At 57.4% G+C, this 23,643-nt stretch overlaps 7 protein-coding genes across 7 annotated transcripts; 6 read left to right on the top strand and 1 right to left on the bottom strand.

Moving 5' to 3' along the window:
• Positions 1 to 162: 162 nt before the first annotated feature.
• Positions 163 to 1,810, bottom strand: CcaverHIS019_0410190 (uncharacterized protein; the record flags this gene model as incomplete). Its single annotated transcript, XM_060600918.1, has 5 exons — positions 163 to 356; positions 396 to 641; positions 675 to 1,653; positions 1,690 to 1,754; positions 1,789 to 1,810. 5 exons carry the CDS (start codon positions 1,808 to 1,810, stop codon positions 163 to 165), a joined length of 1,506 nt encoding a protein of 501 aa, XP_060457464.1.
• A 5,589-nt stretch (positions 1,811 to 7,399) lies between these two features.
• On the top strand, positions 7,400 to 8,325 carry CcaverHIS019_0410180 (uncharacterized protein; the record flags this gene model as incomplete). Its single annotated transcript, XM_060600917.1, has 3 exons — positions 7,400 to 7,456; positions 7,579 to 8,024; positions 8,085 to 8,325. 3 exons carry the CDS (start codon positions 7,400 to 7,402, stop codon positions 8,323 to 8,325), a joined length of 744 nt encoding a protein of 247 aa, XP_060457463.1.
• Positions 8,326 to 10,285: 1,960 nt separating this feature from the next.
• Positions 10,286 to 11,602, top strand: CcaverHIS019_0410170 (uncharacterized protein; the record flags this gene model as incomplete). Its single annotated transcript, XM_060600916.1, has 3 exons — positions 10,286 to 10,463; positions 10,508 to 11,144; positions 11,176 to 11,602. The coding sequence occupies 3 exons, from the start codon at positions 10,286 to 10,288 to the stop codon at positions 11,600 to 11,602; spliced, it is 1,242 nt and encodes a 413-aa protein (XP_060457462.1).
• A 1,658-nt stretch (positions 11,603 to 13,260) lies between these two features.
• Positions 13,261 to 14,117, top strand: CcaverHIS019_0410160 (uncharacterized protein; the record flags this gene model as incomplete). The annotated part of the gene is made up of 2 exons (XM_060600915.1): positions 13,261 to 13,739; positions 13,922 to 14,117. The coding sequence occupies 2 exons, from the start codon at positions 13,261 to 13,263 to the stop codon at positions 14,115 to 14,117; spliced, it is 675 nt and encodes a 224-aa protein (XP_060457461.1).
• A 579-nt stretch (positions 14,118 to 14,696) lies between these two features.
• CcaverHIS019_0410150 (uncharacterized protein) lies at positions 14,697 to 15,683 on the top strand (the record flags this gene model as incomplete). The annotated part of the gene is made up of 4 exons (XM_060600914.1): positions 14,697 to 14,726; positions 14,823 to 14,837; positions 14,969 to 15,062; positions 15,367 to 15,683. 4 exons carry the CDS (start codon positions 14,697 to 14,699, stop codon positions 15,681 to 15,683), a joined length of 456 nt encoding a protein of 151 aa, XP_060457460.1.
• An 815-nt stretch (positions 15,684 to 16,498) lies between these two features.
• CcaverHIS019_0410140 (uncharacterized protein) lies at positions 16,499 to 18,421 on the top strand (the record flags this gene model as incomplete). The annotated part of the gene is made up of 4 exons (XM_060600913.1): positions 16,499 to 17,127; positions 17,221 to 17,317; positions 17,463 to 17,511; positions 17,544 to 18,421. 4 exons carry the CDS (start codon positions 16,499 to 16,501, stop codon positions 18,419 to 18,421), a joined length of 1,653 nt encoding a protein of 550 aa, XP_060457459.1.
• A 2,813-nt stretch (positions 18,422 to 21,234) lies between these two features.
• CcaverHIS019_0410130 (uncharacterized protein) lies at positions 21,235 to 21,848 on the top strand (the record flags this gene model as incomplete). The annotated part of the gene is made up of 3 exons (XM_060600912.1): positions 21,235 to 21,444; positions 21,484 to 21,550; positions 21,583 to 21,848. The coding sequence occupies 3 exons, from the start codon at positions 21,235 to 21,237 to the stop codon at positions 21,846 to 21,848; spliced, it is 543 nt and encodes a 180-aa protein (XP_060457458.1).
• Positions 21,849 to 23,643: the final 1,795 nt, after the last annotated feature.

Here is a 23,643-nt window from a genome sequence, read left to right as displayed (position 1 = left end):
TATTTGGATGTGTTGACGCGAGCCTGTTGGAGTCGCTGCTTGCCGAGCTGAATCAAAGCCGAGTCGAGACATTAAGTGATGTCAATACATTAGTTACAAGCGCCCCACCCCTGCAGCTGCGACAATATACACACTTCATCGCTGCAGACCCGATACCGCCACTTAGCGCTTCTCGTCCTTGGAGTCGTACGAGCTGTCGATGGGGCCGAGGAGGAGCTTCATGAGCCACATCTCGGGCGTCAAGTTCTGGCCCGTCTTGGTCATCATCTCCTGCTGCTCGTACTCGTACTCCATCGTCTGGTCGATGAGGCCGCCGATCTGGGGGTCGTTGTCGAGGTCCGAAAGGAACTTCTGAGCTTCATGTTAGCTAGCACGTGGACAAACCAGCTACTCACCGCCCTTGTCGTTGCCGACCTGCGAGAACTGGTACGAGACTGCATCGGCGCCGTAAGGGGTCGCAGCGAGGGCGTGCGCGGCGCCAGTGATGACCTGGGCGAGCTTGCCGCGGTCCTCGCCAGCGGGCTGGCCGTCGGTGATGGCAATGACGAGCAGGGGCTTGCGGAGCTGCTGGGAGCGTGCAGGCTGGACAAGGAGGGGCTGGAGGATCTTCTGGTCGAGCGAGGTACCAAGGGGCGTGAGGCCTGGAATTAGCTAGGTTGAGAGTGCGAACGTACCGGAGAACTGGACCTGGCTGATGAGCTGGAGGACCTCCTGCTCGGAGCGAATATGGTCGCCGCGGACCTGCGAGTTGAGGAAGCGGACAGTGAGGCCGTCCTCATCGAAGAGCGAGCACGCGCCGGCAATCTTGCCGAGGATCATCTTGAGGTCGTCGATACGCTCGCCGCCCTGCTCGAAGGCCATCGAGCCCGAGTCGTCAACAAGAATGACCGTATCGAAGAGCGCAATCTTGACGAGGTCGACAGCGAGCTCAGCAGGCAGGCGCCACTGCGCAGCGAGCTTCTGGAGCGCGCCGGTCTGAACGATGCGGTCTGCGATACGCTGCACGTCGGCCGGGTTGCGGTAGAACGCGCCGATGTGCTGCTCCTGGATGCACTGGTTGAGGACCTGGACAATGTGCTGGGGCGGGATAGTGCTGCCGCCAACAGCCGCGCCAGCGCCAGCGCCAGCCCCGCCGTACTGCTGCTGAGGCTGGCCGTACTGGCCCTGGCCCTGCTGCTGGCCATACTGGCCGGGCTGCTGGCCGTACTGCTGCTGCTGGCCATACTGCTGCTGACCGGGCTGCTGGCCGTACGCGCCAGGAGCACCAGGAGCGCCAGGCTGCTGGCCGGGCTGCTGGCCGTACGCGCCAGGAGCACCAGGAGCGCCAGGCTGCTGACCATAGGCACCAGGAGCACCAGGAGCGCCAGGCTGCTGACCATAGGCACCAGGAGCGCCGGGGGCGCCGGGCTGACCAGGGCGACCGGGGACCGCAGGGGCGCCGTACTGACCAGGCTGCTGCTGGCCTGGCTGACCGTAAGCACCCTGCTGGCCATACTGACCCGCCTGCTGCCCGTACTGCTGCTGCTGGCCGTACGCGCCTGGAGCGCCGGCCCCACCCTGGGGCGCGCCGTACTGGCTCGGCTGCTGGGGAGCACCGTACTGGCCCTGCTGGGGAGGCTGGCCGTAAGCGCCGGGAGCACCAGGAGCACCGGGCTGCTGGTCAGCGAGGTCGACGGAGGTGAGACTCACGGCACCACCTGCGGGGGCGCCCATGCCACCGCCCTGGGACTGCTGGCCGGCCTGGTTAGCCTGCGCTTGTTATCAGCTTGTCAGTGGGGAGATGCTGACCGAGCTTTGCAGCGAAACCCATTGTTTGTGTGTTTAGGTGGAGAGGGATAGTGTGAGAGTGTGAGATGGATGGGAAGAGGACGCAAACAAAGTGTGAGGTGGGTAGTCGTAGTGAGGCGGTGCAGACGTGGCAGGGAAGCTGGTTTACTCGAGTGTCTGGGCGGCCGCCTGGTCGGATCGTCAGTGGATGGATCGCTTGGGTGGAGGTCAAGTTGGCCCAGGTGCAAACGCAGGGAACACGGATTCAGAACCGAGAAACAAGTACGTCATCATTACCCCAGATTCCAGGAATGTAAACCTCATTAGAATATAATCATAATATATTCTTCCCACGCGGCTGTGCAATGTATGGTTGTTTCCAGAATTAACGGCTAGTACGACGCCTCCAACCCCACTCTCTTGGCATTCATTCATCTCGCATCTCCTCTTACACCATTCATGATCGCCCAACATCATCGCATCATCGCGAGACTGGTATAGCGACACCAGCTCGGCCCATGACACACGTCAGCGGCACTGGCGACCGAGTAGGCGGCGCTCCATGCTTGAATCGGACCCTTCCCTCATGCTCCTGAGTCCAACGGTTGCGATGCGATGACCGTCGGTGCCAAGAACTTGGTCCAAGGATCACCCGACGTCCATATTCTGGAGGCCAGTACTTGCTGACGCCGACGTTGATACCTGCCCTACCGGCCGCTCTACGTCCACTTGATCGGCAGCAAAAATCATGTCTGTCGTGGGTCGATGCGCGCGCAACAAAAGGTATCGTCGACGCTATGCGCCGTCGCGTGTTCCCCGCCAGGGAGTTGAACCCTGCTCTTTCGCGGTTACGCCTTTTCAGGCAACTCTCTAATGAGAGGCGAATATACTAACCGATATACTAGCGAGGAGCGATGTTTTCTATTTCGCGGGATGGTAATGGTTCTCCAGCCCCCGCCCCACACTGCGCAACAACCAAATTGAAGCTTCTAGCAGTGAAGACGACCATCTACGCAGGCTGGGAGTGTCTGACAGTGTTGGTGAGCTTCCTGCCCGATTCAGAAGACTCTGACATGAGTTTAGACGAGCTCTGCAATTTTTCACTGCCCTACTCCAAGGAAAATGTTGGGACTGCCTACTCTTGTCTGACTGCCCCACCCTGTGCGCCACTCGCTGAACCGGAGCGATCTGAAGCCGGTCATCCTTTACAACATCCCTTCCAGCGCCAGCGACAGCCATGGCCGGTCTACCCCAGATTGGTAGGGTGAATGCTGCTTGTGTAGCCCTAAAAGGAATCAAGGCGGTTAATAGTAGCGAAACGGCGTTGCCCTTCATTCAGTGACAACCGTCCTTCGCTGCAGCTTGTCAGAGGTTGCGTTGGTCTCTTTCAGGTATGGGCCATGGTGACGGAGAGTTTGCCGTAACGCAAACACTTTGACGGAGTGTATCCTCGCACTTCTTGTGGAGATGTGGAGCCTCATCATCCTGTTACTCGTGTGGAGCCCCGTGCACCTCGATCATGGGGTACTTCCTGGGTTACGATTGAGCACTGCACTGGTGCGGAGAGGTAGTGACCTCGACACGCTTCAGATCATGAGTGGAACCATAACCTCCTCACGGTTGATCTGCAATTCCAGTGAGACAAGGGGTGTGGGTCCACCTCCTGCCTCCTGTATTCCCGGCAAAGCTGTGAAGCAAGGGGTTAGGCACCATCTCCTGTCATCTATCACCGTCCCCTGTGTCGTTGGTTGCTGTTCGAAGTGTTCGGCAACCGCTATGGCTCTGTAGCACCACTCGTAGAAGCCTTGCGCACTGGCCGATGTTCTATGGCTTGGTTAGGCGACTTTGACAGCCTCTGGCTCAGTCAGTCGTTCAGGTTTCGCTCAGACCGTGTTTGCATCAGTTTGATGGATACACACACCCTCCTTTGCTCGTGTAGCCTTGAGGTGAAGAACCGGTGAGCTGATCTATAGTATTTCCGTGGGGCCACATCCTGCGCATGCAAGCAACTTGAGAACGGGGCTTGCACCCAGCCCGCATACAAAGGCTCGCTGTGAGCCTTAGGTCTCTGCAGCGTCGCCCTCTACTGTCGGGTGGTTCCCCTTCATTATGAGGCTGTAAAAGTCAAAGTATACCCATCCGCCACCGAATCCAGCAAGCGGAGTGAGCGGTTAGTTGCAGGTGAAAGCGGGGGTCCGTGAGGCCCCTCAGGTAACGGCCTCTGTTGGACTGATAATCTCTTGCGGAGCGGTCATGAGATGATGGGCTCATCCGTTCAGGTTGCGGGGTCGGGACGGACTCGGATGCTCGGCCGGTTGCCCTTGGGGACTTGCTGTGTTTGGTTCAGGTCGCGGTCGCTCTTTGCCCACCTGTCCGAGAGCCACCTTGGCGAATGAGATCTGCTCTTGCGTCTTGCCTGAATCCCTCGGAGCTCAACCCCGGTCGTCACCAGTGCCAAGGTCTTTCTTCAGCCAGCGGCCTTCAGTGTAGTGACATCCAAAGACACTTTTACGCCCAGTGGGATCACCTGCCTCCCATCAACCCAACCATTGGACATGATAACGACACAGGTGACTGGTCCCGGCGACTGCGTGATAGTTGCCTGAGACCGCATATCGCATACCGCATATCGCTCCATTGCAAGTCGACTGGTTCCGGCGACTGCTCGAATTGATATCTCTGATCGCATCTCAGATTGTGGTTACATCTTGGCGCGAGTGCTTCCGAAAGACACGGGCCGAGATCGGCAAACACCAGCGCCAACCTGCTCCATCGAGAAGTCACCATCCGTCACCATGCCGGTCAGTGCGCGTGCCTGTGGCCTGTCATTGTATGTCCGAGCCCCGATCCGTGGTCCGTGATCTGATCGGTTCCAGTAACCCTGCGTTTGCGCACGGCACGGAATGTGGCGTCTTTGTAATTTGGTCCGCGAGGCTGATGTGCCCGGCATGCCGTCAGCACACGGTACGCTGTCCATCCGAACCAGACGGCACTCGGAAGCGGGAGCGAAAATAACGCCACAGAGGACAAAGCAGCGGAACGAGCCTGCGTCCTCCGAAGATGTCTCACCGCCACTCGATATCACCTGTCCCGCTGCCGTGGCTTGCACACGACTTTTCCCGCATCATTAAACCCCCGAGAATCAGAAGACAACGACGCCCTCCTAAGAAGATCAGATCATGATTGGGGCTTGGACGAGGAGTGGAACGCGCCACTTGGCCCCCAGTACAGCCACTGGACGACAAGTACGATTGGGGAAGATCAGAGGCGCAGCCCCATGGGGCTGAAACGGTAGACAATTCGCGGTGACTTCTGGGTCTCCACCACCATCAGCCCCCAAAATCCTCGGTTCGACCCAGCATGTCGCCACGGAATGCGCCGCTCATGCGGACAAGGGCGGCGATTTGTAGGGGCCTTGAGCGGCATGTCCAGCCATCAATGTTCAGCCAGATATGGGCAGTCGACGATTTTTGCATGGAGGAACTGTTGTGAGCTTGATGCCATTGTCACCCGACCTGGACTCATGGATTATGAGTGGACACTGCTAGCGTGAGAAGTGGGAATGATAACGCTCCCACACTATTTTTCATCATCACGCTCACGTTCGGCGTTCGGCGTCATCATCCGAGGTCGCCGTGACACTAGCTTTCCCACAACAACGTCGCGTGGGTGGGCTTCGGGGAAATCATGATCGTGCATTGCCGCGCCAGAGTCATGCCCATGGAGCATTTCTGCGACCCAAAGTTTTGTCGTACATATTGTTCATTTTTGTGCTGATGCTCGAGGAGCAAACAGTCGTAACTGGGCGAGGATCAGGCCCTGGAGACTAGGCACTAGTGCACTAGTGGCCAAACGGAGCTTCGGCTACCGCCGAGTGCAGTGATGCCAAGCCTGGTCCGGCAAGCCAAGCCTTGCGCCAACATGACAAAGGTTGTCGTCGGTGATTTGACTGACCATGTGCGTGTTTGGGACATTGTCAGAAATGTGAATTCGGTGCGAAGCGGTCAGGGTTGTTTGGGGCGTGCTCGAAGCCGACTGGTCCTGAGTGGACGCGACTGGTTTTCCTCACACAGCTTCATTGTTGGCATGCTTGTCCTCTGTCGGTTGCACCGTTCCTGCGCACGGCTCACTCGGGTTGCCCGAGTACCCGTGCGCCGGAACGCAATCGGGATACACAAAAACATGCAGATGACCCAACGTTGAGATTGGGAAGGAATACGATCTCCCGCCTCGCTAACGAGATCGTGACCCAAGCTGTGGAGCATCCGCAATCGTGTGCCTTCCGGAAGGTCGGCATGTATGGAGAAGCATTTGGAGGTGGCGAAATATTCGAACGGGGCGTTTTTGTGACGGCATGTGCGCCGTATTCGAGTGGCTACCAGAAAATGTACTCGGGTCCATGACAGTGGTGCGGCTGAGGTTCCCTGTACAGAAGTTGCATCATGCCAGGCCCAGGAAGCGATCCGGGCGTGCGCCACCATTCCTCCCTAGTAATCCCTTGTTCCCCGTCCAAGCCAATGGGCGGCGCGGCTTGGTATACCCATAACCCTTCCCAACCAACGCCACCGAATCCGAGACGCAACGAGCGGGTGTCTGGCGGCTGGAGTGCGGCACGTAAGCACAACAACAGTCCAAGACTGCTGGGTGAGTCGTCTCGTCTCATGGCAGCCTCGTGCCTAGGTGCAAACTTTCCGCACATTAAATGGGGCGTTCATTATCTCCCGCGCGGTAAGGTAAAATCACACCGTTTCATTCCCGTAGAGCAAGCACATTAGCTGGGATTAATCATTAGCATTCAGACACGGGTACGAAATACTACGCCACGCGATGAGGCTGAGTCTGCGAGATCGAGAAATGGAGATGCCAATTATGCGATGCGCCCGGGCCCCGATCTTGCACGGTCGCTTAGGCTGCTTAGCGGCGTGTAGTACTCGAGGCTTGTGGGAGAGGAGAGGAGCTCATGAGATGCAAGAAGCCGTTCCCCATGTCCCCCATGGCACGGACCGTCAGACGTGTGGCGCCGAACAGCAGGGGACCAAGGGTGATGTTTTTAAAGTTTGGCCCAAGCTTGCAGGGCAGAAGAGGACGGCATGGTAGCTAGAGATGGAAATGCTCAAACGCTCGACTTGGACTTTGTGAGTGCCCACTTGTCCCAACTTGACCATACTAGGCCACAGTTTGAGTCATGAGGGCAATGGACGCAACCTGTTCAGGTTTTCAAAGGGGAACTTTGGCCGTGCCGTGGCGTCGTCTTCCGGTATGAGACCCTGCGTAATGTCCTCAAGGTGCAATCCCTGGTGGCGACTTTGCTCCCCGTTGTTCTCACTTGATAGCCTTAGGACCTCCCCTGTAGGCCAGTAAACCAGAGGGACGAACAAAGGCACGGTGACCACACCAACCAGGCAAGCAGGCAGGCAGGCAATCAGTGCGAGTAGGCAGCGGACCCGAGGACTGAGCCAGTACTCGCTTTGTCCTCGTCGTCACAGCATAGATGGACGCGCTTGACTTTTTGATGCAGATTAAAAGGCGGACACTCGATGTCACTTGAACCCCATCGCGACTGTCTTTCATCTCATCTCATCGCATCAGCATCACATCAACACACCAAAACACACAGCAACACTCCCTCACCATGACCTCCTACCTCATGACGCCCCCCACCATTCCCCGCAAGCGTGCCCGCCAGAGCGTGAGTCCCCCATTCCTCCTCGCCCTCTTGGCCCTCTTAGCCCTTCTCGCACTCGTCTCCCCACACCTCACCCCCACCACACCCCACTTCGCACTTTTCTCGCCCCACCTGCTGACATCCAGGCCGAGAACGCCTCCTTTGAGCCCCTCCTCGCGACCCCGGAGCTCGTCAACTCGCCATCAAACGCATCGTTCGAGTCGGCCGAGCCCAGCACGCCGACAAGCCAGCGCTTCTCCACCGCTCTCCTGCCTCCGACTCCTCGCTTTACCCGCACCCAGACTCCTCAGAGCAAGACTGTCGTTCCCCCTTCCCCAAGCCCCGCCGCCCGCTTCCGCAAGGCCTACCTCGAGGGCACCATCGAGACCGAGGTGCCCGTAACGCCGTTCAAGATCCAGGTCGCCATCTCTGCTCCCCCAGCAACACCACTTCACCAGCGGCGCCGCGCCCTCACTCCTCACACTCCTAGCCCGGTTACGGCCGCGCCCGGTGTGTTTGGTTCTGCTCCGGCTGTGTCGTCCGACGACCTCCCCTTCCGGGTTACGCCGTTCGCCAGGGCATCAATCCACCGGTGAGTTTTCACTTGCATTTGGATACAGTTCATCCACGCAACCCTCATGCTGATACCTAGTGCCTCCACCGCCCTTCAGGACCTCCTCTTCGACGCCGACCCATTCCTTGACCACTCTGCCCAGGACGACATGGACATGGACGTTGACGAGGCCTTTGGCCCCAGCTTCTCCACTCCCCAGAAGGTTGCTCCTCTTACGCCCGAGCCCGAGGTTCCCTGCACTCCCCCACGGCAGGTGCGCCGCGGCGGCATCCCTCGCTCGCCGCGTCACTGGAACCTCGTCTCCGCCGTGTGCGCGTAACCACACCTCTCATCATGTTTGTATGTGCATACCTCCGCGGGCGGAGCAATTTTGGGTCTTTTGCGCATTGTAGTGGCATCATTTACTATCTATCTATCTATCCTCTGGAATACATAATGCATTGTTGTGGTCAACGAATTTAGCCCCTGGGCTACATGGACTGCTACACGGGTTGGAGAGTGCGGGGTCTCACTCAGGTAGGCTATTGCTCGTACGACACAGACCACGCAGGCTTTATGATTTTGCCATACCGGCCCGGCCCTCCCTGGTTGTCCACGAGTACAGGGTTACATACAGTGCTACTACACCCATTTCATGATACTCGAGCTGCGACTCATCTCGCTTAGACTCCACCATTCAGAATTAGCTGCAGTCCCACTAAGGGAAATGGAAGACCGACCATGTGGCTGTCGCATCGTGGGAGTAGTGCCTTCGACGTTACATGTGGTGCACACTTCTTCTCGTGTGAATAGTTCCAGCTCTTCATCGAGGCCAAGCGTTGTGCATTGCCCCGCAATGATCCGGCGCACTGACGTGATGTCACGGAGTGACCCGGAGTGTGACCCGGCGGCGGCTACAACGGGATCGGCAGCAGCACACCTGCTTTCTTCACATGTCACAACTTTCTGGTCTCACTTCCTAATCGTGACATCCAAATTGTTCTCACGAGTTCTCACGCGCTCCCTCTCTCCGGCATGACCGGCATCCTCTTGCCAGCTTGCCAGATAAGCAGCAGTTCCGACATCTGATATACTCACCAATTTACCCACCTGTAACAAAGCCGGTACCCTGGTCCCGTCACCCGCTGCGGGCGTGGTTGGACGTGCCGATTCCAGGTGAGTCAATTCAAGCTCCCGCACTGCTAACCTATTATTTTACAAGCACAGCACTGCCTCACCCTCCAGCGTGACAGCCATTTCCGTAATCCCTGTGCATGATGTATGGTAGTGTTTTGCAGCCAGACACTCGACACGGGACTTTGATATGCTTATCCGGTGCTGTCATTGCTGAATTCAGTCCAAATCTGTAAATATGAGATTCGCGACCCACGCGCCTGATTTTGATTTGCTGATGTCAGAGGGGTGACTGACCCTTCAATTGGAGGGGTAAAAGTCGCAGCCATACCAAACACCGTTCACCAATTGACTCAGGTGGACCCACGTTTCCTCACAAGTCGAGCTAGACACCCATCATGTCTCCCATCCCATGACACCGGACGTCTGGGTCGATTCATGTCGCTAGTTAAGGTTTAACAGAAGACCTTGGGGGCGGGCTTTCCATTCACCCTCAAACATCTCCTGTCGTCTCATTGTCCCAACCCTTTCAAAGAGCTCTCATCAACGTCCAACTTTTGACATTCCACTTTCGGCGATTGGGCCTTTTCGTCCTGCACTGTCGGGGATACGTCCGATGAGCTCTGGCATGAGACCAAACCCACCGAGCTCCCTACTGGCTCGGCCATGGATGCAGACTAGCCAACGCTTCGTGGCACGCGCGCAATACAGACTGACTGAATTGCGGAGCACGCAACCCCATGCGGCCTCCTCATGTTTCCTTTCCGCTCCCCCATCAGATGTGTGGTGAGCGCTGGCCAGAGAAAGGATCATGTTCGCATGTTCGGGTGCCTGCCATGACCCTCCAGGATGATCTCCAGAATGAGGCGCACGCAACCCCAAGCAGGAACGACGAGTCATGCGAGGTTGGACTGTTAACGGCCCCAGTCAACTTATCTTTTCTTCACATCCAACACTACCTGCAACGGCATCAGGAGCTGCCCCACTCTGTGCATCAAGGGCTTTAATCTACTGGTGATTAGGTTTTACCGATTCGATTATTCCCTGTACGTATTCGTTGCCGTCGCGGAGATGACCGAAGTCCGTCAGGGAACATGTGCTGGTGGAGGTGGGGGGATCTGGTCCGGAAACGACAGAATAACAGCAATTAAGAACACCAACAACTCATGTTTGGACTCAAACGACTTTCCGGTGCCTACGTTTCCGCGACACGGCGGAGTGCGACTCGCTGCATTTCCACAGCCGCCGGGGAACTGAAGTGGCTGGCTGAGAAGGATGTGATCGCCGACGTGGGGGGTAAAGTAAACGTCCAGCGCCTGCGTTCCGTCTCACGCGACTTCCGGAGTACGTCCTCCTCTTCCATCTCACCCACATCATCTGACAGTTAGCCGACACGATCACGATCCCGACCGACGCGCAGTTGATTGCGGGAATCCGCGCGACGAGGGGTGACGACGTCGAGCTCGAGGACCCCGACACGGTGGCGTTTGAGGCCCGTGTCGCCCGCCTGGCCGGCAAGGAAGCGGGGCTCCTCTGCACCTCAGCCACGGGGACCAACCAGATCGCCGTGCGGTCCCTCCTCGCGCAACCCCCGCATTCGGTGGTAGTGGATGGCCGCGCTCACCATTTCCTGAACGAGGCGGGGGGCGCAGCTCTGTTCTCACAGGCCACGACCCATACAGCATTGCCTGAGAATGGGCTCTATTTGACCGCGGAGGATATCGAGCCTGTCCTCCAGCTCGGAGATGACATTCACATGGCTCCTACCCGCCTTATCGTGCTCGAGAACACGATGGATGGGGTGGTCGTGCCCAACGAAGTGGCGTGGGGTGTGCGCAAGCTCGCGGACCAGCATGGGATAAAGATGCACCTTGACGGCGCACGCGCGTGGAATGCCGCGGCGGCCGCTCTGGAGGGTAAGGAGGCGAGCGAGGAGAACATCACGGAGGCACTCAGCGCGGTGTGTGCCCCGTTCGACACGATTAGCCTGTGTCTTACGAAAAGCATCGGTGCCCCAGTTGGCAGGTGAGCTCTTGATCGGTTATGGCTAATTCAGCGTGCTGGTAGGGAGCAAGGAGGTGATACAGCGAGCACGCTGGTTTAGGAAGATGTTTGGTGGCGCGTGGCGCCAATCCGGCCCTCTCGTGGCCGCTGCAGACTGGGCTGTGACCCATCATTTTCCTCGCCTCGGATACACGCACGAACTGGCGAATCGCCTGGCTGCAGGTCTGCAGGAGGCGGGGTGCAGGATCTTCCTGCCCGTCCAGACGAGCATGGTGTTCTTCGACCCTGCTGCGGCTGGCGTCCCCCTACATGAAGTGGAGAAGGCCGCAGCGGAGAGGGGAATCAGAGTGCGGTCGAACCGGCTGGTTGTTCACCACCAGACGGACCCTGCGGCGGTTGACGAGTTAATAGAACTCATTGGGGGGATGGCGAAGGGGGCTGTAGGCCCAACGACGGAGAAGCTGCGCTTGGGCCACTAATGTACGATACACTGTTGAGTGAGGACAGAGCACGCGACTAACTGCAATCTCACAACAGGCCTAGGACGACGCGATGCATGATGCGCATTCTTCGCAGCTCTTCAGTTTCGAGCCTCACAGATCTCTGCGCAATATCCCTCATTCAATGTCCAGGACTCAGCGGCACAGTTACGACCCCAACTGCACAGCCCGCACTTGCCGTCCTTGCAGACGCTGCTCTCGCACTGGTCAGCACATACCCTTTCGGCCTTACGAATAATCAGCACCCGCCGCAGGTACACTCGTCCAAGCAGCCTATTTGGCCTTCGCTGCACTCTACACGTTTGCCGCCTCTACATTTACCGCTCGAGCACTGGTCAGCTCTATTTTGATAGGACGTACTCGGTTACCGCACCTGCCGCAGTTCAATCTACTCCTGTTCAGGTCCGTGCAGAAGCTCCAGATGAAATCATAACAAACTGCTGGGCCCGCCCGGCAGGTCCCGCAGACGCCTGAAGCCGTTCGTTCCCAAAGCACACGCTAGACATACTTGCCGGCGCCGCAGTGGTTCTCGTCGTCGGCAGGATTGGCGAACACAGAGTAGCCGGGCTTGTCGTAATCGGGCCACCAGTACTTGCGCCTGGCACATATCCCGCAGCCGACCTGACAAGGTTGGAAGGGTTTCCCGCAACGATGACTGCAGTCAGCAGGAACCCACGCCACCGCAGAGCACATTGGGCCCACTCACCGGCCAGGAAGACGACGGCGGCCAGTATCATTGATAGTTCTGTCTCGGCTCGATGAAGGGAAGGAGAGAGGAAGGAGAAGAGAGGACAAGCGAGTCTAATCACCACGTTATCCAAAGTTCACCTGGCCCTCGCCAGTGCCTCGTCGGTGCCATTTCTGAGGCTCTTAATTTGTTCCTCATCCGGACCGCGAAGCGCAGAAGGATGCGCCCACGTGCTGGATTTCGGCGGCCATCAACTGTTGCCCGCGACACAACAGAAGTCTATGACGATTATTCCTAAGTTCCATAGCGCAGAGCCTCAACACACTCGGAGGAGCCGACGAAGCACCTGCCTCCAAGTGATTAACCGCTAAACATAACATCATGATGATGGCTCCACCAGCTTTGCATCGACATCTTTAGCGTCGAAGGTTTTCCAGTTCATACATTGTTACCTCCGTTTCACTCAGGGCGCTCGGGTAACGGGAATAGGCTTCTGCGAGTTTGAAGCATGGTGTTAATTGTGGGGTACAGTGGGAACTGCAGCAGGTCAGTTCTCTGCCGCACGTCATTCGCCAGAAAGTCTTCACGCAGATCAAGAAAGCTGCATACCCCTGCAGTGAGAGGTGCGGCTTTCTGCTCGTGATCCTCGAGATGCTGGTCATGGATGAATATAATTGCTTGACGGGTGGGGCTTGAGGGCCAAGGACGCTGAAGACAGTCGCGTCCTCGCCTCATTAGAATGGTTGATTAGCATCAGCCACATCGATAAGGGACGACGTAATGGCATCTACGTCATGGCCACGTGTATCTTCCGGAATCAAATTTCGTGGCTAGAAATGATCGGCAAGGTCCGAACGACGAGTCAAGATCTTGTGTTCAAGGTGGGCCCATGCTCAACTCTCTCTCCACAACTTACCCCTCACTCATCAGGCAATCACGCCATCACGCAATGTCCGCAGCCTTCGACATCGTCGCCGGCCCCACATTCCGCCCTGGGAGGCGCGCCGAACTCGAGCGCGGGCGCCCCTACGTCTTTGAGCCGCTCGTTGGACCCCCCACCTCCCCAAACCTCACCCTCCTCACGCTCCGTGGACAGGGGCGGAGCTACGACGTCTATCACGCTCTCCTGGGCGACAAGCCAGTGGTCGCCAAGATCTGCGACCCCTGGCTCGCCGCAGGCGAGCACCAGCTGAACGATGACGACGTCCCGGACCGTCGTGGGGCAATGGAGCGCGAAGCCCGCCTCTACACCGAGCTCGAGGGGCTGCAGGGAACCGTGGTGCCACGTTTCTACGGGCTGTGGCGGGGAACGTGCCCATCCAAGTCGGATTACCGGCCTGACTACGAGTTGCTTGTCTTGGCTGTGGAGGACGTCGGGGAAAGCCTGCAGGCCAAGGTGCGCGACTGGGCGCAGGCCAAGGACTACACGTGAGTGCGAGCGCCAAGCTTGAGATGAGAGGTAGCTCGGACTGTGCCTGGACCAAGAACCAGCACAGACGCGCAGAAGTGTGCCCAGCAAGGTTGATTGTGCTCGGCGGACCCAAGCACCCAATCCGTGGCGTATTCCCCTGCCCTGGCGAAGCTCCGTCCAACAGTACACTGACAGATAGAGAAGCGATCCGTTCTGCCTACGACCAGCTGCACGATGCTGGCGTTGTTCACAACGACGTCAACCTCTGCAATATTATGGTTTCGGGGCCGCGCCTTTCGCTCGTCGACTTTGAGGGCGCGTTAAGGAAGGGCGACGCCGAGTTCGACACGGCCCTCACGAGCGAGCTGGCCAAGCTGGCTGAGGTTACGGCCTAATCTCCGCGCTGGGCGCATCCCATCCGGCATTAGACATGTACATTATTGCATTGCAGGAGGACGCGACGCGGGCGTGCGGAAAGCAGCCTGAAACGCTCACAACTGACGGACCACTCTCGCGCCCTTCACCACAGTTCCCGGCGTTGTGGTCTACGGGACACATGGACACGCGATACATTATGCATACCAGCTGCAGCTCCATTCAGACCCGGCCTCGTTACGCCCGATCGCACTGGCCATGTTGGCATTCTGCCCAGGCACACTTGTCAACCATCTAGGGCCCATTCTTGCTACCCACATACTCACGATCACAAGGCGCTTGGCACGGCGACAGCGCCGTTTCTACAACGCGACATGTATGTACCAGTGGAAAGCATGGGAAAGCAACGGCGGCCGGGGCTGTACCAGGGGAATGTCGTCTGGCCATCCACCTTCCTTCAACCCACTGGGTGGCCAACCCATTTTTGCAGTCGACTCATCTCGTTCATTGCAGACAATACTAATGACGGGAGGAAAGCTCACCGAGTCAACGGTAGCATAACGGCGGTAATCGCACTGAGCAAGTGGACACATGAACAAATGAACAACGCCGACCTCGCTCTCATTCGCGTGAGTTCTGGCACAACCTTCCTTTACCTTCCCTCGACCCACGGTCTAGTCAGCTTGATTCCTTTTCCGCCTTCCCCTGTCCTGCTGACAGTTCAGGAACACAGCCGCCTCGTGATCAGCCACCCATTCTATGCACCCTTCCCCCTACACACGTCATTCTACATGTTCCGGCGTGCCGCAAGTATCTCTCCTACGTCCTCCCGGCCAACTATCCTTTGATTAACATTGCTGAATGGCGTCAGCCATACCGCTGGACGTTCGAGGACCTCTTAGCGTACGCTCTTGTCCGCCGCGCGGCGGAATTACCGGTCATTCTTATGCAGTCATCGTGGCTGCGTGAGTGTGTGGTGGTGGGCAAGGTGGTGAGGGAAGGTGAAGCCGCCGAAGGGTGGAATATCCGGTCCGTGAACAGCTCTATGGGGCTTACCGGCAGGGCAATGCGCCAGCCTTACGTGGAGGACTTGACAGAGCAAGTTAAGAAAGCCGAGCGCTTGGGTCTGGATTGTGGTATAGACCCTGTCACCTCCAACGAAGTGCACCCCGAGAAGATCCACACTCTGGAGAAGTCGGAAGCGGGGCGCGTCCCTCTGGCTGTACGCTCGGAGGACCTGTTGACCCCGTGTCACACGTATTACCTCAGTTGTCTCCAAGCCATCCAAGCCGCGTGTAATCATTTCATCCGGTCTCGTTCGTGAAGGCCAGCGCCCAGCCAAGAAGGGTCGCATGCTCGAGAAGCTGGGCGATAGCACTCCCACCGTTCTTGAGCTGCAACCGCGAGCGGATCAGGCGCCTAAGAAGATCAACACGTCTCTTTTGTCCAACGTCACGGCCGCCGTGATCCAGCTCTCGGACATATTCCAGGGTGTAGTTGCGTTCCTGGATGACTCCATGCTCGATCGGCGCAATGTCCCCACCTATTTCACGGTGATTAACAGGCTAGACGAGCAACTGGTTTGAGATCATTAGCTCACGCTTCCAGGGCTGTGCTTATGGATTCTGAAGCGAGAGACGAGGCTGATGTACTGGTTGACTGATGGACTAACGGACGGCGTCACTGACCGCACTTTCAACTATGGTCTCGGCTGGGGCCGCGTGTTCTCGGTGAGGAATGTTGCAGTACGCAGGTGCGGAATGGAGGGGTGGGCATGTGATTGCGTGTTCCACCAGGCACGTACTCAATCTGGTCCAACAATTTGACATGAACCAAAACTAGCCTTCCACTGCTCACTGATGACCACCGTGATGTGAGACCACCAAGGCCTAGCCATCGTATCGACCCACATTCCCCGCACTGCTCCTCTATTCCTCGGCCTGGTTCGGCTCTTGCTCCAAACAGCCGCGTTTCCCTTCAGGTGGAAACCCCGGAGAGCTTCGGCAACTGTCGGTGTCCCTCGGCCGCCACTTCTCTTTCGCTTACAATCCCTGCGGGCCACCTCTCTATTCTATAAGACGCGTGATCCAGAATCTAGACCCGGTCTTAGTCTGTCGTTACCCCGCACCCGCTTCTGCGTTCCGGCAAGTGGCAGACGTCTGCGCGCCACAGGGTTTGCCAGCATGCAGTGATTTTCAATCGTTGCCACTCAAAGCAGCCTGAACACGTCCCTGCGATGCTCTCTCATAATGCCGAGCATACCTGAACAGCCTGAAAGGTTGCAGATAGCAAAATCTGTAATGGTAGCGGGTGGCCAACAGGGGAAGTGAGAGGGTGATGAAGTGTGATGTGATGGTCATTTATCTGAGAGACTTCGCTCTTTCCCACCACTATCGCTCACATGGAGTCGGAGGCCACCACTACCGCGTACGAGTTGGACCGCATCCGCCGCCGTTCGTCGGCTGGCGCTGCGCCCGCGCCCTTCGGCTTGACCGCCATGACACCTGTCGACAACGCTGTTGAGGACGACGACGAGGTGCTCGAGGCCTCGATCGAGCCGGCCATGACTCGCGCGTCGCGGCGGTCTTCCCGGAGTGCAGATTCACCACTCGCATTCAAAAGTCTCGCTCTCACCCCGATGCCAGTGGCACCTATCACGCCTCCCGACACGCCCTCCAAAGGCATTTCTATCCCCACCCCCGATCCGTTTGCGCCTGGTCTTGCGCACTCCCTTCCCCCTACTCCCGGGGAAGCACCAGACCCGTTTGGGAGCGACACGGAACACGATGCTGGCGCGACTGAAGAAACGATCGTGGCTCTCCCACCCGTCGACCGTGGTGCACAGGCATGGAGCTTCCTCATTGCTGCGACATGCATTGAGGCGGTTATCTGGGGCCTCCCGTATTCAGTCGGCGTGTTTCATGAGTACTGGGTCTCAACGCTCTTCGGGCCAGAGGCCACCAGCACACTCACTCTCGCCTCCACCCTCCAGACCGGCCTTCTCTTCTTCTCTGGCGCGCTTCTTGGACCGTGAGTGCGAGTCGCCACGTTTCCTGGGCAATTGGATTGAGCGCTCAACCCGGTGCCTGATCGGGGCGTTCCGAATCGGTATGCTGACGCCAGGCTGTTCGCGGCCTTTCCCTGGTACGAGCGCCAGATACAGCTTGCGGGCTTGGCCTTGTCGACGTCTGGGCTCATCGCGTCTGCGTATGCCACCAAGGTATGTCCGTCGTGACCGGACGGGGGGCTCGGAAAGCGGATGGAAGGCAGGGCAAAAAAGTTGTTGCGCTATGTAGCATAAACCCTCCGCAGCCACACCATCGGAATTCGCCGCCGACCCAGTCCAGGCCCAGAACTGACGGCAGCCCTGGCATCTACTCCTGACAATGGGCGTCATGTACCCGTGCTCAGCAGGTAAGATTTGTGGCGAGGTTGGCTGACCACAGCCACGTATCTCCCATGCGCGACCAACATCTTCGAGTGGTTCGTGGCCAAGCGCGGCCTAGCCACAGGTATCATGTACGGCGGCACGGGCGCAGGTGGCACCATCTACCCGTTCGTCGTTACGGCGCTGCTCCACCGCTTTGGATACCGCGCAACGATGCTGTCCATCGCCGTGAGCTACTGCATCCTCGTAGCGGCCGGCCTGTTCTTCACAAAGCGGCGTGTACCGCTCGTGCGCCGCGTTGGTGCAATCAAGAAACGTGTCCGCCCAAAGCCCGACTGGGTATTCGTTCGCACACGTGCGTGGTGCATCGGAACGACATTCATGACCCTCTCGTCCCTTGGCAACTTTATCCCTCTTCTATGGACCCCGTCCTACGCCAGGCAGGTCGGCATCAAAACCCCCTCCCCCGCCGCCCTAGTGGCAATGATGAACGGCGTCAGCGTGATCGGCAACCTCGTCTCAGGCTCAATCAGCGACTACGTCCAGCCCCGCTACTCGGTATTTGCGTACTCTGTCGTCGCCGCCGCAGCATGTGCCGGTCTCTGGGGCTTCGGGACGAGCGCGGGCGCCCTCACGGGCTTTGTGATTGTGTGGGGCCTAACCGGCCAGTGCCTGTGTGGATTCTGGGCGCGCATGATTTCGACGATTGCGCGTGACGACCCCGCCGTCCCACAGATTGCGTTTAGCGCGTTCATCAGTCTCAAGGGTATTGGCGCTTTTACTTCTGGCCCAATCTCGACCGCCCTCCTCAAGATTGACGGTTTCCGCGGCGCCGGAGGTGCGTACGGTGACACCAACTTTGGCGTCCTCATCATCTTCACTGCCGCCATGACTCTGATTGGCGCCATTCCTATGCTCGCCTTTCCCACGAGCTAGCATTCACAAGTTGCGCTTCGGCGCTACAGTTTTGCTGCAAATGCTTTCTTGTTTCTTGATTCTCAATCTCCAAGCCCTTGACATCTCTTGCATTTATCCGGTAGATAGCACCATCTTGTTGTACCCCCAATTCTACCGTATCCGCCATCCACCCTCCACCGCCCATTCCATAGGAGCACAATGCCAGGACATTGCCACTTTTGCAAATGGCAGGATAGTGACCTCGAGCTGTCCATTTCGCAGTCACCCAATGCACCAGGCTCCCGCGCTACTGACGTACGACACACACGCACTAAGGTAACCTTGCCCTAACAGAGCCATAACTGTGTCACCTCATTCCTGGATGCAGGTGACCGCGTCAGGTGAAAGCGTAACAGATCACAGCCTTTCATTGCACAGCCTCAAGGCGCAGTGCGCTCTGCTCTTGCCACTGCCGGTCGGCCCGGATTACCCAACTTGGTGTTACCGAACGACCTGGCTCCATGCGCGAATAGAACGTCCCCTGAAGTGTACTTCCGTAGTGTTGAGACATTCCATACCAAGTTCCGACATATGAACTGAACCTAGCATTGTTTATATAGAAGACACAGAAAAATATAAGTAGTCGTGATTTGTGTCGGCGCGCAATGCCTTCAGATGACGTGGTGCAAGTGCCTGTATCTGTCTAGTTTGCAAGTTTAAGAGAATGCCAGGAATGAGGGTTTCAGGGCGCATGGGCTGGCTGGATAAGGTGGAATGTGGTGCCTCTGCGGCCCATATCAGAGTTTCGGTCATGCTCTACCACACGCCTTTTGCACTACTTGCGGGCTGGGTCTGATGCTTGTCAGGTCCCACCTGTATCTTCGCCCACTCTGAAGAAGACGAGTGGGCTAGGCAAGTGAGGAGGACGAGAACAGCGGCCTTGCTCACGGCGGGATTGAAGGGAGTCCACAAGCCCGTGTTTGAAGGAGGGACGGAGCACTCGTGTCGCTTCTTCCTGTAGCTATGTTGCCCTCCGTGAGACAGGTCGTGTATTGAATTTGTTCTCCGCAACGAGGTGTTGGACTGAGTGAAGGGTTGGCAGCCAAGTTGGGTTGGCTGTAGACTTGGACTTGTAAGCTGTGGGTGATTCTGAACCCGATGGCCGCGGGCTGATTAACCTTGTTAGACTATTAGAAATTCCGGGTAGTCTGCACACGCCTCGCGGGTCAGCTCTGTGGAGACTTATCTACCGCGATAGCACCCCCGCTTCTGTCCACGCATTTTGGAAGGTTTGAGGAATGCTGAGGCCCACCGCCATCCCGGGATGGTGGGGTTAGCTTGGGGGTTGACCAATTGGATGAAACGAAATTGTGCAGAGGCTGTTAATGTTCTCAGTGGTGCAGTCGGCGAAGATGCCAAGCTTTGGATCAACAGACGTTAAGAAGCAGGTGTTTTCGAGTACGCACCGCACAGCCTCCCGACCCGGCAGCGTCCCCCATCGTTACAGAGACTACCCGGTTTGCCAGAATTATCAGCCATTGTTGGGGAAGCAACTCACATTACCATCGGGGCACTGGCCGCCTAGGGGTGACAGGTATCGGATCCGCAGTCATACCCTGCCAGAAAGGCGGCTTGGCGCGTCCTGAACTCGAGAACGCCCCATGGCAGCGTGACTGGGACGTATACCCTGGCTCCGAGTTTCTCGGATTAGGAGCTGTAGAGGCGAGGACGTTGGTAAGAGGAGGATGACGGCTGGGGCGAACATTGTTGACTGTAGAGACAAGTGTTGGGTTGATGGCTCCGACCGTAAGATATACAGCCACTCTGAGATGCCGCGTTGATGGCTTAAGCAGCAAGCCAGGAAAGGTCGCCATACTCCAGCCGTCGAGCAACGCAGGGAGTTATAAATATATGCGCCAAGCAGTGTTGCCGCTTTTGCTGTGTGTCAGCACGGACGTGCCCAAACGGCGCTGCGGAACTGAGATAACCCGGCTAAACTCGATGGCACAGTAATTGTTTGAAATCAGACTTGATGGAGTGGTATGCATACACTCCGTAGAGTCGGATTAATTACCCTTGATAGGCTCATTGGATGCGGTACGTTACCAACGAATCCCTCACCCGGCGATTGGGCTATCAGAAGTTGAGAAGACTTGGTCCCAAGGACGCGGCCGCTCACGCTGTTGAAACGGCAGTGGCAAGTGGGGTTGACACGGATTGCTATTAATAGCCACCGTGTCAGCGCAAATGGATGAAGAATCCGTAGCTAATGGCTCGAAGTGGGAGGGAAATGGAAGCTTTGTCGTGTATCAACAGTCACGTGGATTAGAAGGCTACTGTAATCAGTGCACCATCCTCTGGCGACTTGTTTACTTTCGGCCACTGTCGGTGCGTTCAGGTAGCCCACTGCCAACACCTGACTTGGTGTCAACCCAGGTAGCCTGGTCGCCTACTCCCATCCTTCCTGGCCATCTACACCCCGTAGACATTGTGGACAACGGTAAGCTTGGGATGTCTGGGTGTTCCCATCTGTGCCCCTCGCTTCTATTCCCCTGCTCCTCGGTCAATCTTCTCTACGGAAGTCGGTTTCGGCTAGGTGTGTATGTCGCTTCCCTTGATACTGCACAGCCATGGACGCCGCAAAGCCTCGCCTCCGGTGTGTGGAAAGGTAGGAGAGACGCCCAGATCACCACCTTGTGCTTCGTGTAACGCACGTTCCCACATCGCACTTCCGACTCTTGCGCTCCGTGCCGCGCTTCCACCCTCAGCCGCCTTTGTCGATCCCATAAAGCTCATCTGACCAACAACTCACATCCTCACCTCTCAACTCTCAACTCTCCTCACAAAGCAACATGCTCGTCGGCCTCATCTACGCTCTGGTCATCGCCTCGCCGACCGCATTCGCTGCTATCCCCCGCCTCAACTTCCATGAGGCGCGGGCGTGGGGTATCGACATCCAGCCCCGCCAGCCCGAGATCATGTGCCCGACGGGTTTCGATCTCTGTGGGGTGGACTCTTGCGCTCCCAAAGACGGCAGCGCTGTGTGCTGCGAAGATGGCTCGGTGAGTTATATGTTCTTCAGTACTGCAGCCTGACACAAGCTCTGCCCGGCCAACTATAACTGCCTTCCCAACGTGTGCTGCCCGTTCGGAGAGGTCTGTGATAAGAGTACGTCTCAACCCTGGTGGCCCTAACCCAAGACATGAGCATTGATACCACTACCATCTTAATCAACAATGGCACTGTTGGCCCGCCGTCTCAGACTGGAATTGCGTCGGCCGCCGGTCTGCTCCCTTCTCCGTTCCTCCAGTCCCAGTCGGCTGCGACTAAAAGCGGTACCTCTTCCCTCTCTGGCTCGAGTTCCGCCCTGGTCCCCACAGCCACTGGCGCGGTTTCTGGTGGCCTTGCCCTCACTGCGGGTTGGGCGCTCTGGCCTGCCGCTGCTGCCCTGAGCTTCTTTGCCTGAGCACTGCCCCTGGATCCAACTACAGAACAACTCGGTGTCATACTGAAAAATGTAGTACAAATAGCTGGAATGTACAGATCACTGAGTTGCACTACGCTGCCCAGAACGAACACAGCCTCGACCAGCAGGACATGGTCACAAGCCCACGCCCGCATCGTCCTTGTCCAGGCGCGTACGTGGGGATGCGCACCACTCCAGACGCCAGAACACCGTGCTCAGCTGAATGGGGGCGAGGAGTGGGGTGGCCCCCCAACAAAACGTTGGCGCAAGCCCTCTATCGCCACCAAGTCTCGATCTTGGGACCTCGAGGTGATCATACACGTATGAGCCTCGCGCTCTTCCACTAAGCTATAGCGATCTGTTTTCTGACGAATATCCCGTTTCGGCGACTGGCAGTTTCCGCCAACAGCTCTGCGGGGCCACAATCACGTGGTGAGATTAGCTGTGCTCTGCCAAGCTGCCAAGTATACAGTTCCTGCATTCCATATATCCACATGCGGCGACTTGAAGAATACTGTCATTCACAGCTGTGCTATCAAGGGTTGCCAGCCGTTTACGAGGCACGCGATCAGAACCTACTGCCACTCCACTCAACCCTGTCCTCTCATCTCCGTTCCTTGTGCTCACCAGGAGTACAGCAGTGAGAAACTGGAAGCTGACCAGCCTCATGAGCACACACTCCGCCAGGCTGATGTGCAAGTGCAAGTGCTGGGAAGGTAAGCTGTTGAACCTCCCCCCAACACATAACCTCCAATGGCGTCAAAAATACATTATCGTAACAACGTCAAATGCCGCCTTTCTGGTGGGCATGAGTTTCGTTCAGCTGACGCTGGGCAGATCCAGGGCCGAAAAAGTGCCTGCCAAGCCTAATGAAGGGTTAAGCTTACCGGCACTGCCTGACTACACATTAAATTACGTGCCTGCGATTACCGTTCCTAACCTCTATCGAGTCCGTCCAGAGGCATAAGAGTCCGTCCAGAGCATAAAGCAGTGCACTCGGAAAAGGCTGGATACTATCTGAAGAGTCGAGGTAGCTGTTGATTGCAGTCAAGGTGGGCAAGTTGGGACGAGCGAGTGCTATAAAAGTGGTGACCACTGTCCGTGACAAGCCTTCATTGTTCCACTTCAATCTACCCTCCACCATGCTTCTCCTCGCTATCTTTGCTCCGCTGGTGGTAGCCTCCGCCCTCCCGCAGTATCAAGACAGCTTCCCCGACCTCTATTCCAACTCAACAGCCCAGCAGCAGGCTAACATCATCGACCCCCGCGGTCTGGATATCCAGAAACGCCAATGTTTAGGCATGCTTATCTGCGATAATGTGGCGTGTATGCCGTTCGGCAATACTTGCTGTAAAGGTGGATATTATTGCGGTCCCAACGAGGACTGCTTCGCCATCGGGTGCTGCGATCGCGGTTCGTCGCCATGTTTGGCCAACGACGGGAGTGGCCGACAAGGATGCTACCCGTCGTCCACAAACGCCATGTGCTGCAGTAATGGCCGGTACTGCCCTGCCGGCTCGTATTGCCTGAAGGGCGGAGGTTGCTGCCTCAACGGCAAGGTTTGTAGCGCCATTGGTGGTTCTTCGGGGGGTGGAGGAACCTCCGATGGTGGACAGGAAAACGTCCCTCCGCCCAATCCCCAGACTACTCGTACCACTTCCACTTCCACCACAGAGTGGCGCGAGACCTCTAGCTATGTGGTTCCTCCCGTTGCCCAGATACCCACCGAAGCTACCTCCTCGTCATCGTCCTCGACCTCCTCCGTTCCCCCGGTCGTAGCGGTCCCGACCACCAG

Source organism: Cutaneotrichosporon cavernicola, assembly GCF_030864355.1.
Source record: "Cutaneotrichosporon cavernicola HIS019 DNA, chromosome: 4".
Taxonomy (NCBI): domain Eukaryota; kingdom Fungi; phylum Basidiomycota; class Tremellomycetes; order Trichosporonales; family Trichosporonaceae; genus Cutaneotrichosporon; species Cutaneotrichosporon cavernicola.
Note: the sequence above shows the minus strand (reverse complement) of the source record. Positions and strands in the feature narration are given on the sequence as shown.